This window comes from Sebastes umbrosus, chromosome 4 (assembly GCF_015220745.1).
Source record: "Sebastes umbrosus isolate fSebUmb1 chromosome 4, fSebUmb1.pri, whole genome shotgun sequence".
NCBI lineage: Eukaryota > Metazoa > Chordata > Actinopteri > Perciformes > Sebastidae > Sebastes > Sebastes umbrosus.
In genome coordinates, this window is record NC_051272.1 from 17,427,804 (window position 1) to 17,442,696 (window position 14,893).

General features: G+C 39.3%; 1 protein-coding gene across 1 annotated transcript; it reads left to right on the forward strand.

Moving 5' to 3' along the window:
* The first annotated feature begins 2,116 nt into the window (after positions 1–2,116).
* On the forward strand, positions 2,117–14,893 carry ca12 (carbonic anhydrase XII). Its single transcript, XM_037767514.1, has 9 exons — positions 2,117–2,459; positions 2,766–2,786; positions 5,832–6,011; positions 7,175–7,317; positions 10,916–11,011; positions 11,094–11,157; positions 11,324–11,481; positions 11,572–11,698; positions 12,335–14,893. Exons 1-9 carry the CDS (start codon positions 2,396–2,398, stop codon positions 12,970–12,972), a joined length of 1,491 nt encoding a protein of 496 aa, XP_037623442.1. The 5' UTR covers positions 2,117–2,395; the 3' UTR covers positions 12,973–14,893.

The following is a 14,893-nucleotide window of genomic DNA, read 5'->3' on the forward strand; positions in this document are numbered from 1 at the left end:
CATTAACATGGCTTAGCATATTGACCAACTGGTACATTGTAGATACAGTAGGTTATTTTTGTCATTTTATGGAGCACGTTGAGACCGTATATGCATCAAAACTGAGAAGCAAATTAAATGGCTGCAAATGCAACCTAACCTTTTGCAGAGGACTTGATTAGAGAGCATTTTTAGAAAGTTCAAATCCTCCTGTCATAGAGTTACCTCAGGGAGTTGCTCCATTCTCGTATTTTGTTATTTTGGCTGAAATACTATCGTCAGCTTTGTAAGGCTTTCATTTTTAATGTGTGATAATCCTCCTCATCATCAGCCAAGGTAAAAGAAAATAAACAATTTGTAATTATGTTGTCTTTTATGTCTTCAAAGAGTAAGCTTTAGATAGATAGATAGATGCTACACTGCAAATTTCCCCACTGCAGGACTAATAAAGGAATATCTTATCTTATCTTATCTTAACTAACTACAAGTTTCCTAAAATAATTATATATATATATATTTTTTTTTTTTACATGACATTAATTATATAATTAATCATTTTGAGAGAAAATGAGTTAACATTTTGCTATGATGGTTGTTTCTTACAGTAATCTATTGTTGGGGACCCCAGTCATTGTATGTTATATACTGGTAGGTTGGTAGGATGAGGGTTAACATTTATTTTAAAGCATTTGAGTGGGGGAATATTATGAACATCATATTGTATTTGACAGTAAAGTTTTTTATCAAAATGGTGATCCCATAGTATTTCAATAGGGCAGGGGTCAGCAACCTTTAATATCAAAAGAGCCATTTTAGGCAAAAAAAAAAAAAAATCTGGATCCGCAAAACATTTGAGCATTGTGATGAAGGTAACACAGTTTATAGTCTAAGTATATTGTATATAAGTCTAATGCAGTGAGGGCCAAAGTGCTGTACAACGGAGTATTAGGGCCACATTGAGGGAAAAAAATCGAAAATTTCCAGAATAAAGTCATAATATTACGAGAAAGAAGTCAGAATATTACGAGAATAAAATCATAACTTTACCAGAAAAAAAGTTGTTATATTATGAGAATAAAGTCATAACTTTACGTGAAAAAAGTCGGAATATTATGAGAATAAAGTCATAACTTTACGAGAAAAAAGTCGTAATATTTCGAGAATAAAGTCATAACTTTACGTGAAAAAAGTCGGAATATTACGAGAATAAAGTCATAACTTTACGTGAAAAAAGTCGGAATATTATGAGAATAAAGTCATAACTTTACGAGAAAAAAGTCGTAATATTACGAGAATAAAGTCATAACTTTACGATAAGAAAGTCGTAATATTACGAGAATAAAGTCATAACTTTACGATAAGAAAGTCGTAATATTACGAGAATAAAGTCATAACTTTACGAGAAAAAAGTCGTAATATTACGAGAATAAAGTCATAACTTTACGATAAGAAAGTCGTAATATTACGAGAATAAAGTCATAACTATACGAGAACAAAAGTCGTAATATTACGAGAATAAAGTCATAACTTTACGAGAAGAAAGTCGCAATATTATAAGAATAAAGTCATAGGTTTACGAGAAAAAAAGTCATAATATTATGAGAATGAAGTCATAACTTTACGAGAAAAAAAGTTGTAATATTACAAGAATAAAGTCATAACTTTACGAGAAAAAAGTCATAATATTATGAGAATAAAGTCATAGGTTTACGAGAAAAAGTCGTAATATTACGAGAATAAAGTCATGACTTTACGAGAAAAAAAGAAAATAACACTTAAAATTACTACTTTATAATATTATGACTTTATTCTCAAAATACTACAACTTTTTTTTTCTCGTAATATTATGACTTTATTCTCAAAATAGTAGACCTACAACAATGATAAATAAAAATGAAAATGTAAACAAAAAAACAGTTATTCATTTCCATGTTTATAAATCCACAGGGAGCCACTGGAGAGGAGCTAAAGAGCTGCATGAGGCTCCAGAGCTGCAGGTTGCTGACCCCTGAACTAGGGTTACAAACAAGTGTGCAGGTGTGTCTTGACTTGTAGAGCCCTCAGTCACACCTCACCTCGTTGACCTCCAGCGTCACACAATCCTCTGGGTAGCACATTTCTGCATAACACCACCACCGGAACATACATGTGCAGCATTTCCTGCATCTTTCATCCTCCGGCGGCTCTGAGCCCTAAATGAGTGACTTGTCTTGGATGCGGTCGCCTCCGTGGAGCTGTCACTCTCCGGTGACCCGACGACTCTGGAGGCTGGTTTTGTTGTTGCTCTGACGTCAGCGGGAGCCACAATGGAGCTGACAACATGAAGTATAAAAGCCGGTTTGGAGGCTGGAGCTGCGCTGCTCCAAAGCTGCTGCTCTGCACCGGGTTAACTTAACAAAACATCTGAGAGATCAAGATGCACTTCCTGAGCTTCACACCCATCGTCTCACTGCTGCTGACTTTCCTCGCTGGACTGCATGGTAAGATCTTTGCAAAAAAGTAACCTGTTGTGATGCAGATGCACTTTTAGATTGTGTCTTTGTAGGGTCTTGATGCTTCATGAGCAGGTGTCTCCATCCACCTGCTCATGCTCCTTTTCTGAGGAATGATGCACTTGTCTCTGAGATGAATACTTTCTGTTCCCAAATAAATTGTTTTCTATTTGTTTTTTTTTTATTTAGAAAAATGACTATTATGCTGCAGCCTTTAACATGTGTGGAAGTGTAGTTATTATAATATATTTGAATGTACAGTATGACAATAGTATTTTTTTCTGTCTGTTTCAGGTGCCAAATGGACATACAATGGTTAGTCTGATTTTATTTTCCTATTACAATTTGTCAATGGGCTGTCACGATATAAGATTTTTACGACATGATAATCGTATCCAAAAGAATTAATGATAACAATGTTATCGCAATATTTATAGAAAATTTGAAAAAATAAATAAATAATGCAATCAGTCAAATTCATCTTTAACTTTGTTTTTTTTTCTCTCTTTTTTTTGGCAAATTAATTACACTCAAAATACGAGTGTAGGGAGGTGGATAGAGTGTCTGTAACCGTAACTGTATATATAAAATTATTTAAGAAGTGCTGTATTAATTACACAATAGTATCATGTGTACATTATTAACATCATATCAATATTTTACATCAATACCTGTGTATCTCAAAACACCTAATATTTGGTGCACCAAAAGTGAAAATTGGATGTAAATTTACATCCAATTTTCACCCGTCTGTGCATTTTTCAATCCCAGTCCATGTGCACTTGTATGTCTCGATCACTCACATTAGTTTTCTACCCTTAAACCAGTATTAATAAATTGAGTGTTAGAATTCAATTGATTCAACTCTCCGACAGTCAATAACTCTGAGTCAGAGATGCCACAAAGTGATATATCGAATGCTTTCTGATCAAGAGGAAAAGATCCTCTGTGACCCTTGTTTGACCTCCAAAGACGAAAAAACTACTGACACTCCCGCTGTCACCTCATGTAACTTTGGAGTTCATCACAGACTCTGCAATTACAACATTTCACAAGTAGCTGACTGCCTTTAAGGTCTATGGTCAACCATGACTCTCTGTTACATAAACTGTCCTCAGAGCGTGACCTCTTGTCATCGTGTCACTGCTTCTCAAAAGTGTGTTGCATTCAAGGAATAAACGTTAAAACCAATATGTGGACAGGTGAAGCAATTCAGTGCATTTTTCTTAATTAATTCTTTGGACAAATATTAAACACGCTTTTGACGACTACAGTAGCACCATTGGTCAGACTTACTGTCCTCTTTTTAGGATGTCTTAAACTCTTTCACAGGCACATCAGGGATGAATAAGAAAAGAGCTTCTCCCTGCACAGTAATTTATGGTCAAATAATTATAGTTAGAGGAAATTATACTTGTTTAATTCTGACCTCTGAGAGACGCTGATCCACTCTGGTTTTAATTACAGCACTGGCTTGGCATTAATGGGAGCAAATGGCCCTTTGTGGATTCTACACAGCTGTTCGTCTCATATTTGTGGAGTTTGGAAAATAAAACAAAACCTAAACAAACAATGGAAAATTAGATTAGAAAACAATCTAATGTCTATGTCAGTACACATGGGAATACTTTAACAATGTAATTTAACAATTTAAATGATGATTCACCCTGTTGTCCAAAGTCTTAAACCTACTGGATCCTTCAAAAATGTAGTTTTGAAAACAGTGCATGATACGTAATAAAATACAATAGAAATTTTAATGGTAACAAATTAACTAGGAATCAAAGTGGAAACATACAGTATATAGCCTATATAAAAACAAAACCTCTGGTCTCCTTCGAAGTGCAGCGTGGTGGATTTCATCCTCATTACAGTCAAACCCTAAGACGCCTTGTCATAGTAGTCAGTAGTCTTGAGGGCTGGTAGCACTTTCTGTTGACGGAGACACAGCTGAGTCATACAATTTATCTCCACCTCAACACTCCACCCTCTGGCGGAGGACAAAACAGTGAACCTTAACATGATGGGAGTAAAATAAATGATGTTGATGGTGACTAGTTTTCTCACCCTGCTCTTTTGTTTTTTTTACTCTGACCATTGATGTTGAACCATTGACTTATATAAATCTTCTTATTTAACATTTCTTCTAGGAAAGCTCCCGTGTTTTTAAAAATGACCCCCAGTCATGTATGTTCTAGCAAGGACTCCTAAGGGGCCACCAAAGGCCACTGAAGGCCATTATTAAAGGGCAAACTGGGTCTCATTAAAACAGCAAATGAAGTGGACACTGAGTAATTATAGCCATAAGAGCAACTTCCTTCCTTATTACAGGGAGGGTTCGCCTAGATTGAACTTTGCTTCAGACACGCATTCAGTGATTTCACAGCTTCACTTGATGCCTTTTGGCATGTCTTGCATAATCAATCCACATTTGTCTGAGTACTGACAGACAGGGTGGGGGCAGGCCTCATGCTGCATCATTCATATTTAACCACGGTCAGCTGGCATATGATGAATGGTTGATTTTTTGATGAATTCTGGATAGATAATGAATCGGTGACAAATATGCAGAAGTGATGAGAGCTCTGGTACATTCATTACCGTTTTCTCATCCATAACAATTACGTTATTTCAGACTTGATAGGGTCTATTCATCGCAAACTGTTAGCCTCACTTTATACTGAGCACCATGTTTGAAAAGCTCGGCATAGATCTTTACACTTCAGTCGATACACTGAATGAAAACATCAGAAATCAAGAGCTTCCTGAGTTTGATTTCTCTCTTGTATTATCTCAGAGGCCAGTGTGCCTCATGTTGCATTGACAGACACCCTCATGCAGCTGATGTCACTCTGTTGCATGACTTTATCTGAAAATGTTGCCGTTTTCGGTGACCTGTGCTTTATAGAAACCTCTCATTTGGAGAGAGAAGGCGTTCTCGCTGCCTCTTCCCGCAAACAACAGCCTGGTTCTCACTCCTGCTGCTTTAGAAAGGGCCAAGAGCGAAGCCACGGGCCTCTCCCATGCCGGCTTCTGCATAGATAATAATACTTCATGTTTTGATTACAGATAAAATGTGCAGTGGGCCAAGGAGAAGCCCTGGCCCTCTTTGTAGCCATCCTCTAGTCAAGTTCACACTGCTTTGCTCATTTGCCCTTTAAAATGGAAGAGTTTAACATTCGCAAAAGACATAAAATGTATCCCTACTAGTGTTCTAAGGTGAAATACACTTTCTGGATGAAGGATTAGAATATATGTAGAACCACTCTACAGCACTTAAATAGTGAAAATTACATTTTAAGGGGCAGACATCTTCCAAAGGCGTTTCAATGGTAATGATTTACATTAATGTTGTTGCAGGGCCAGATGGACAGCACTACTGGCCAAAGGATTATCCATATTGTGGTGGAGCGTTCCAGTCTCCAATAGACTTCAAGCCAAACCTGCTGAGGTTCGACCCAACGTTACGTCCAATTGAGATTCAAAACTACAACCTGTCGCCCTATGAGCAGCTTACACTTGGAAATAATGGACATTCTGGTGAGTATAAATCATCAGTGTTATCAGCAAGTTACATAATAAGGTATAGTGTGTCAAAATAAATGTGTATTTCAAACAAATCACAAAACTATGTTAACTCAGCAAATATTTAAGTTTAAGTACAGACTATGTTTTGTTTGTCTTGGGATCGAGAAATCCTTCAAATCAAAGTGGTGGTGGGTCAATGTATTCATTGGAAAAGGTCCCCCATAAACATGGAGGAGTCTGTTCTCACCGTTAAGACCTAATTTCTGGGTCAACCTAAAGAAAATGATAGGAGGATCTTCTCTCTGCATCTGCCACAGCAATTTTCCATAACCACTCTCTTATTATCTTAGCTGCCCTTCCAGCCAAAGAAAGAGCTCCATGTTTTGGGAAAATATGAGCAGAGATTAGTCATCTGTTCTGCCACTGCTGGGTATGATGCAACTTAACAAAAGAAACCGGCTTCGGCATAATGTCCGATATCTATACATAACTCTCAGTAATCAGAACATCCATGCCCAAAATATTTGGATGACTTGGCAGATGAACATGATTATTCCACCAAATTATAGTTTGTTGAATGGTTCTGTTTTGTTTGAAGATAAGAAACAGTTTCAATCAGAGAAAAGTGAGGTTATGTGAACTCTGGCACTAAACAGTATGATGCAGAACCTTGTCATTTGTTTCTTACATCATGCTACTTTTATGTAGAAATTGCTGTTTATGAGAAATGTCAGTGACAAGTTCTGTATAGCCAAACATGCATGTAATGTCTGCCTTGTGTTGGTGACCATTAAGTTGCTGTAATGTTGGTGTAAGTAAACTGTTATGTGCAAAGACCACCAGACAAATGCTTATGTGTGCATGCCTGATGGGCCTCAACGCCACAAGCTGAGTGGCATCATCAGCGTGACGTGTGTCTGAAATGAGCTGACAGAGGTTTTTCACTTGTAAACATTCGTCACACACTGATGAACATGTGGGAAGCGCCCTGCGCCACTCACCATAAAGTAAACGTAGCTGCACAGCTTTTGCAAAAGGACAGTAAAGTGCGGGCCACGCTGACTTCCTCAGTTTAGATAAAGTTGACCTTTCTTGATCCCCTGATGTTAACTGAAGTAACCTCTACCCTGCTCTGTTACGTGTGGTGGGGATGTGTCATGTCTCTTGATCCACAGTGCAAATATCGCTGCCCTCTAAGATGCACATCTCCAGCCTGCCTCATCGTTACACTGCAGCTCAACTTCATCTTCACTGGGGCACCAACGGTAGACCTGGAGGCTCTGAACACACGGTGAACAGTAAGCAGTATGCAGCAGAGGTAAACAAAGCAAACAGCACTCCTTACTACCCACTATTGTTGGAAAAGACACTGGTGGAAAGTAAATGTAAAATGTACTTTACTTGAGTATTTCCATGTTTTGCTACTTTATATTTATACTTATATTACTCCACTATATTTCACAGACAAATATAGCACTTTTTACTCCACTACATTTATCACAGTTATAGTTAAAGGAGACACATCATGCTAATTCCCCCCCCCCAAAAAAGCCCAGTCTGCTCTGATTAGTCAACTTAACCAAACTCTTCGGACTCCACTCTGGCTCCGCCCTAACTACCTTTGTTTGAGGGCGTGCCACACTAGCTGCTAGGCAGGTACTATGCAAATGTGTTACTTGGTGACATCACCACATTACAGAAGAAAAAGCAGGACTTCAAGCAAGGTGTTTCAGGCAGTTCAGGAGCAGTGTTTCTGTGGGGGAGAGTAACTCCCTTTGGCGTGGACTTTGGGCTTTGTAACTTTTTACATGCACAATAAACTATATAACACACTAAAGGAAAGGGAAAAAGCATAGTAGGTACTCTTTAAAGGTGCTCTATACGATATACAGAGCATTAATATAGCAGCAAACAACTATTCTCTATGTAAAGATATAGAGGAGTAATGTCTACCTGAGCAGAGAATGAAGTTGCTCTCCCTCTGTGTGTGTTGTAATACGAGTTTCTCAGTGCTTTGTTGATATAGCTGGATCAAAGTTTGTGCATGTGAGCGCGCCCCACTGGCTATAGCTCGCGGCCGCCTCTCTGCACTGCTCTCATACGGTGGTTACAGCTGATAACGCCAACCTGACTGACAGCGCCATTGCAGAAGCAGATTAAGATATTACATGTAAAACAGTTCATACAATATGAAGCATTGTTATGGAATACACCACCCAATAATAAAAGTAATAATATATCTATAATGTGTATATATGGTCCGATACATATAACTCTCTGAATGGAGTACTTTTACTTTTGATACTTTATTTACATTTGCTAATAATACTTGACGTATTGTACTTTTACATAAGTAACATTTTGAATGCAGAACTTTTACTTGTAATGGTGTATTTTATAATATAGTGTTGCTACACTTATTTAAATAAAAGATCTCAATATGTCGGTGAAAGGTCAATATGCGGTTAGTTATCAGCGATTAAACAGGTCTTCCACTTATCTGCAGCATCAGGTGACAGCATCTCTGGCACCAGACGAATGATTTAATACTTTATGACTTAAAAGTGTGACATTTGATTGGGGGAGGAATCGGAGACACTGATTCCCTTCAAGGCTTACAGACGCTGCTCGAGCTCAAAAGCTCTGCATCTGCATATTACTGTTCCAGTTTCTTGACAGCGTGGCAGACATTCAGTTGACATCCACTTGCCAGAAAGACAGTTGCTGAAAATGCTTATTGTGCATCTTCCACTTTATTGTGTAATTGACTGTAAAGTACAATTGAATGCTTGCATAAAGCACATTCTAATTAAAGAGACTTCAAAGTTTTTAACAGTAAACAAGTTATGAGTCTTAAAAATGTTGACTTCTGAGATTATAAAGAGAGGACAGTTAAGGTCATTTGTTTTGTTTTTTCAAAATAAATCATACCTATAAAATTAGCATATTTTATGACATAGTTGCACACACTAAAAAGACATGTTTCCAGTCAGCCTCAGTATGTATAGTATGACAGCGTGTCTCATTTCTGCAGGGTTTAAAGGGATTAGACTACCAGACTATTATATGCTTTGGTTTTCAACCACCTCTGAAAAGGAGTGGCTGTCTGCTCTATTTAATGTGTCAAGCCCTGGAAGCAGTTTTCACACACCAGTTTGCTCTATTTACTTGGTACTTGAAGTGAAGCAGACAATAAAGTTTAAAAGTAAGAGTCTCTTTTAACCAAAATGGGAGACTTTTTTTATACATAATTTTGTGTCATTTGAGTTACAGTGGGTAGACACTGAAATGGTTACAACCTGTGTGCTTTTATGTGATCATGCCCCAGGCAGCTGCAGGCGGCACAGCCACATGTAAGGTGCTGTGGTTTGACCTGAAGTTATGAGTGGACACGTGGAGGACGTGCATCTTTTCAAGTCCCTCCAGAATCCAGAACCACAGTTCCTTGATGGCGTGTTGTTTTGGAGGGAAATTGAACATTTCCCAGAAATAGTGCAAATGTCCACCTTAGTGCTCAAGACAGAACAAAGTCTGTAAATACAATTTCATCACATTTGGACAGAATGACCAACAAGCTTTTGCGTTGCACACAACACAATACCGTCAACAAAACAACCGACAGTCTGGTATTTATTTATACGCTGTAATAGACCACCTACTGTGTCTCCAGTGTTTCTCGCGTGCTGTTGTCGTAGACTTCCCACCAATTTTACATCCCCTGAACACCACCAGCTATTTCCAATCCGATATACTGTGCATGGAACAGGTGTTGTGGCAAAAAGAAACAACAAATCTCTTCTGCAGGCTCCCTGAAACTACACCGCATGTTATTCAAACAGAAAATGTCGTAAAATATTAAAGCTGCAGTGGGTAGAAATGGAACAAATATGATTACAAAAGTTATTTTTATAAAATGGTCACTCTATCCTGACAGTAGTGCATGAGACAGGTAATCGGAAAAAAATATGCCTCTGGTCACACAACAACCAATCAGAGCCGAGCTGGAGCCTGCCGTCTCTAAGCAGCTGTCAATCACTCACAAACTCCGATCAAACGGTCAAACTAGGCAGCGCTGATCAAATATGAATCAATATTCTGTTACTGTAATGACTATTTCCCATCTCAAATGTTTTCAGAAACATCTTGTAGTGTACTGTTTAGCTGTAAAATGAGCAAGTTTGTGGCCATGTTGAGATCAGTTGAGGAAATACCAAGCACCGCCCACCAGCCAGTGCAAACTTTCTCATTTTACAGCTAAACAGTACACCACAAGATGTTTCTGAAAACATTTGTGAGAAATAGGCATTACAGTAACAGAATATTGATTCATATTTGATCAGTGCTGCCTAGTTTGACTGTTTGATCGGAGTTCGCGAGTGATTGACAGCTGCCTCCGTTGAATGAACGGCCAATAGGAACACTCTCTTTCTGAAATTACCTGTGATTGGTCAAAGTCTCCCGTCACGGGCTGGATCTTAATAAAGCCTGAAAACAGAGCAATGAGGAGGTGCAGAAGTCTAGCTATCTCTCAGAACACTTTAATTACAATATGCTGAGAGGTTATTATGGAATTTTTGCCCAATGATGCAAAAAAATATACTGCCCACTGCAGGTTTAAGTCAATTAATAAAATAGAACATTGGCATGAGATCTCCATAATTTTTCCTGTTGATCAGTCCTGTTGATAGATTAATTTGTTCCAATGTTTCTGACGTTTCCAAAAAACAGTGTGAGAGTGATATAGATCAAATGATCCAGAATTTCTCCAACATATCTGACGTCAATGTTTCCACTTATGTTTCCCCTCGGATGCAATAGAAAAAATTGTTCAATCATTCATCTCAACTACTTGCTATTTTGTATCTTTTTGTATCTTTTACATGGTCTTGACTCATTTCTTTCATTTTCTTTCACAGATGCATGTAGTACACTTCAATTCAGACAAGTATCCCAACATGGCCTCAGCTGTAGATAAATCCGACGGCCTGGCTGTGCTGGGTGTGCTGATTGAGGTGAGGCGTTGAGGGAGGGTGGACGACGACGATGTGTGAATTTCTGAGGAAATCTAACTATCTAACTGTGTTTGTCATACAGGTTGGAGAGTTCAATCCGGCCTTCGAGCAGTTTCTGAAGTTCCTCAATGGTATCAAATACAAGGGTAAGTCTAACGTGATGACTTTATTTTATGAGTAGTGAACTAAATATCAGCTGCCTCTGTCATTTTCTGAGGTTTTGGATCTTCAAAGTCTTCATCAGCGTATTCATGTGGCCATTCTGGATGTAAATAGTTGTTAAATGGTTACGTAATACTTCTGTTTTGGCAGATCAGAAAGTGCAGGTGCCCGGGTTCAACATCAGAGCGCTGCTGCCTGCACGTCTGGATGAGTATTACCTCTACGATGGGTCGCTGACGACTCCTCCGTGCTATCCCAGCGTGCTGTGGACAGTGTTCAGGAATCACGTCACAATATCTCGCAAACAGGTGCTCCTAAATGGATTTTGCAGACATTTAAATGTGGTCTCCTCCTTTACAAGTTGCATAACATGCTTTTGTTTTGTTGTGTCTTCTTAGTTCCTGGCCCTGGCAACATCCCTCTACTCCTCCCATGCCCAGGACACGGTCCCCGCGCCTCTGAATGGCAACTACAGGAGACCGCAGCCATCTGACAGCCGAGTTGTGTTGGTATCTTTCAAGGAGGGTAAGTATGGTCTTCAAACTGGGCTTGCTTTATTGTTAGGGCATGAATGCAAAGGTCACATAAATGGCTGCACTGCTTTAGACATTGCAAAAGGACCGGTTTGAATGATGTATGGGCATTTCTTCAGGTCTGTCACACTTGTTTGCTATCACCTGCTTGTGGTTGAGCTTTCACGTCGATGCCTTTCTTAATCATCTTTAAAGCTGATTGACTTTGATTAGCTTGGTGGAAAGTAGACCAAACAAATTAGCCTTCCCCTCTGACATACTGAAATGTCTGCAGCCCTTAAATTACTCCTTAAAGGCTTACTTTTATGTGGTTGACAGGGTTTACCACACTGTATGGTATTTAGCTCCATATAGTGTGGTATGAATGCGCATGTTTTCCTCGTTTTCAAAGCTTCCCTCTCTGAGCAATGCTTTTCTGATCGCACATGTGTTTTGACATGGCAGTGTGAAATCCTCTGCTTTTAGCTTTCATGAGCGGCATTTAGCAGGCGATGGCTTGTGCTTTTAGTTCATTGCTACAGGCAGCGCTGTTGCATGCTGGCTGTGAAGGCCCAAAGTTGTTCCAAGAAATATCCCACATGAAGGCTGGGATGTTTAACAAGCTGTGATTGGGTGTGTGTCGATGCAGGCAGAGGACTGCAAGGTGCTATCACAGTCACATCTCTACTTAAGAGGAAGCAAATCGTTCAGCAGCTGCTGGTCGGTGACCTAGCAGACCTGGCTGATGAAGGGCTCTATCAGCTCCTACCGAGCGGCTCAGAGAAGCTCCACGTAAGCAAGAAGAAAGACCTCAATGACCAGGGTGAGACTCTGGCCAAATCCAAACAACTAACGCTGAATCCATCCCCTTGGAAGAAGAGCTCTGTGGGAAACTTAGGGCTTGCCAGGGACGCGCTGTGCTACGTCTCACTGGAGCAGAGCATTTTGCATTCGCTCCAGCAGTCTCACACTGAGTACAAGCTGGTTCACGCTCTCAGAGATGCAACGTTCCCTGAGCTCAACCTCAAGAGCTACATGGACTGTAGGTCAGACTTAGCCCTCCCCACTATCAGACACATCCTCCGTGGACGGCCAACAGATGAGGCTTTTGAGTTAGATCGCTCTCTGACAAAAGCCTGGAAGAATACAAGAAAGACTTCCACAGCAATCAAGCAAAATGTGCCAGTGACAAACCATGGTGGTTTGTCTCCTGCCACCGTTCCCGGGATACCATTCAGACAGGGTTATCCACATCCTTGGCTTTTGCCAATGGAGTGGGAAGACTAGAGAGATTCCTGAAATAGCTGCGACTCACATTATGTCACATTCTGTAGCAGACATCAGTTGTGGGTCCCAGTGAAAGACACATTTTCAAGCCACGCTCTGCATTTCTTTGACCAATCTTTCTCACAAATGTATTTAACATTAAAGGGGACATATCATGCTCATTTTGAGGTTCATACTTGTATTTTGGGTTTCTATTAGAACATGTTTACATGCTTTAATATTCAAAGAACACACTATTTTTCTCATACTGTCTGTCTGAATATACCTGTAGTCGCCCTCTGTCTGAAACTTTCCGTTTTAGCGCCTGTCTCTTTAAGACCCTCTCCCTAAAATGTCTGCTCTCATTGGCAAATATGGTGCACCTTTACAAATGTAGTTCTCAAGCTGTGGGGGCAGATACTCAGATGGGGGGCGGTGTATTCTAATGAGCCTGCATGTGACAAATAGAGTTTTTCCATACAAACATGCTGGCTTGGCTCGACTTGGTTTGACTACCCGCTTGAAGGTGTGTGTTTAGTGGACAAAGGAGCGGTTGTAAAAATGGTGGATAAACATTTAATTTCTATATTCTTCACAATTCTTCCACCGTTACTTTTGCTGTTTGTTCTCTTCCTCCCTGCAGTATTAGTAGACGTGTTTTTATTAAGCATAGCCGGAGATAAACATTTCACACTAAACACACAATAAAAGTCCCCCTTTATATTATTATTTAAAAGCTTTTATTATGAAGTAGCAAAAACAGGAAATATTGGGTTTTCATCAGCTGCAACTTAACATGCCTCCTGTACAGCTTAAAGCAAAACAGTAATATAAAGTAGATATGTGAAAGTACAAACAGGGACTCAGGAGAGAAACTATACTTCACACCTCAGAGATTCAATTAGAAGCTACAGAAGCACTGAGAGCTGAGCACACATAAACGTCTCTCTGGTCTCCTGCACATTGAGTCTCACTCACAACCAAAGTGCAACCCACTTGGAGGCGGGTTGGGCGCACTTTGGCCACGATCACAGAGATGTTCCATCTCGGGCGTGGCACAACTTGCTGTGCTAAAACTGGTAATGGAAACGCAAATCAGCGCGGCATTGTTTTACTCGGCGCGGCCAAAAGGGCTAATGGAAAACGCACTAATACCAAGGGGAGCCAAATCTGTATGTTGAATCGCATGTTTTCTGATCTAGGCAGCCCACAAAAAACTGGCTGGGTTGTCCTATTTCACAGTTTGTGGGCTGGTAGGTACTCCAGATACCCAAATGTATGTGCACAAGCACTGACACATTTTGATGATTTTTTCATGATATGTCCCCTTTAAATTATTTTTTTCCAGTATGTGCACATCATTATAACATGATTTCTAACATGTCATGTCATATGTCATGTACTGAATGTTTTTGCAAACATACACCTATGTAAAACCAGTCATCACCAGTGACTGTGCTCAGTGCTGTAAGCAGATTCTGAAATGTTACGACAATCTCAACATGTATGTTTTCAGAGATTTTTTTTAATGAAAATCTGCAAAAATGAGAGACATTTAGATTCTTTCAACGGGCTTTACGTCTGTTTGTATAACGTTGCCTTGCTATGAAATGCTTTAAAATAAACGGCCACAACGCACATATTCCATTGCTTTAAAATCTACATGCATGTAGCTACATATATAGTACACAAAATGCACAGAATATTTATAGTGTTATGCTGTACACCAAGTTCTCTTCTATAGTATGGTAATTGTGGAGTTATACTTGTAATTACTATCTTGCACAATATAGAAATGCAGCTAAACCAAAAGAATTTGTAAGAGCTTAAGGGCTTTATGTCACATCCCTGTCTTCTGTTACAATTTGTTCTTCTGTTCAAAATAATGAAACAGCGACTGTACATATTGGGATCTATTTTCAATAAAAGCATTTTACATTAA

Coding starts and splice junctions, on each gene's coding strand:
- ca12 (XM_037767514.1), top strand. CDS start 2,396: ATGCACTTCCTGAGCTTCACACCCATCGTCTCACTGCTGCTGACTTTC. Junction 2,460..2,765: donor TTTCCTCGCTGGACTGCATG/GTAAGATCTTTG, acceptor TGTCTGTTTCAG/GTGCCAAATGGACATACAAT. Junction 11,012..11,093: donor TGCTGGGTGTGCTGATTGAG/GTGAGGCGTTGA, acceptor TTTGTCATACAG/GTTGGAGAGTTCAATCCGGC.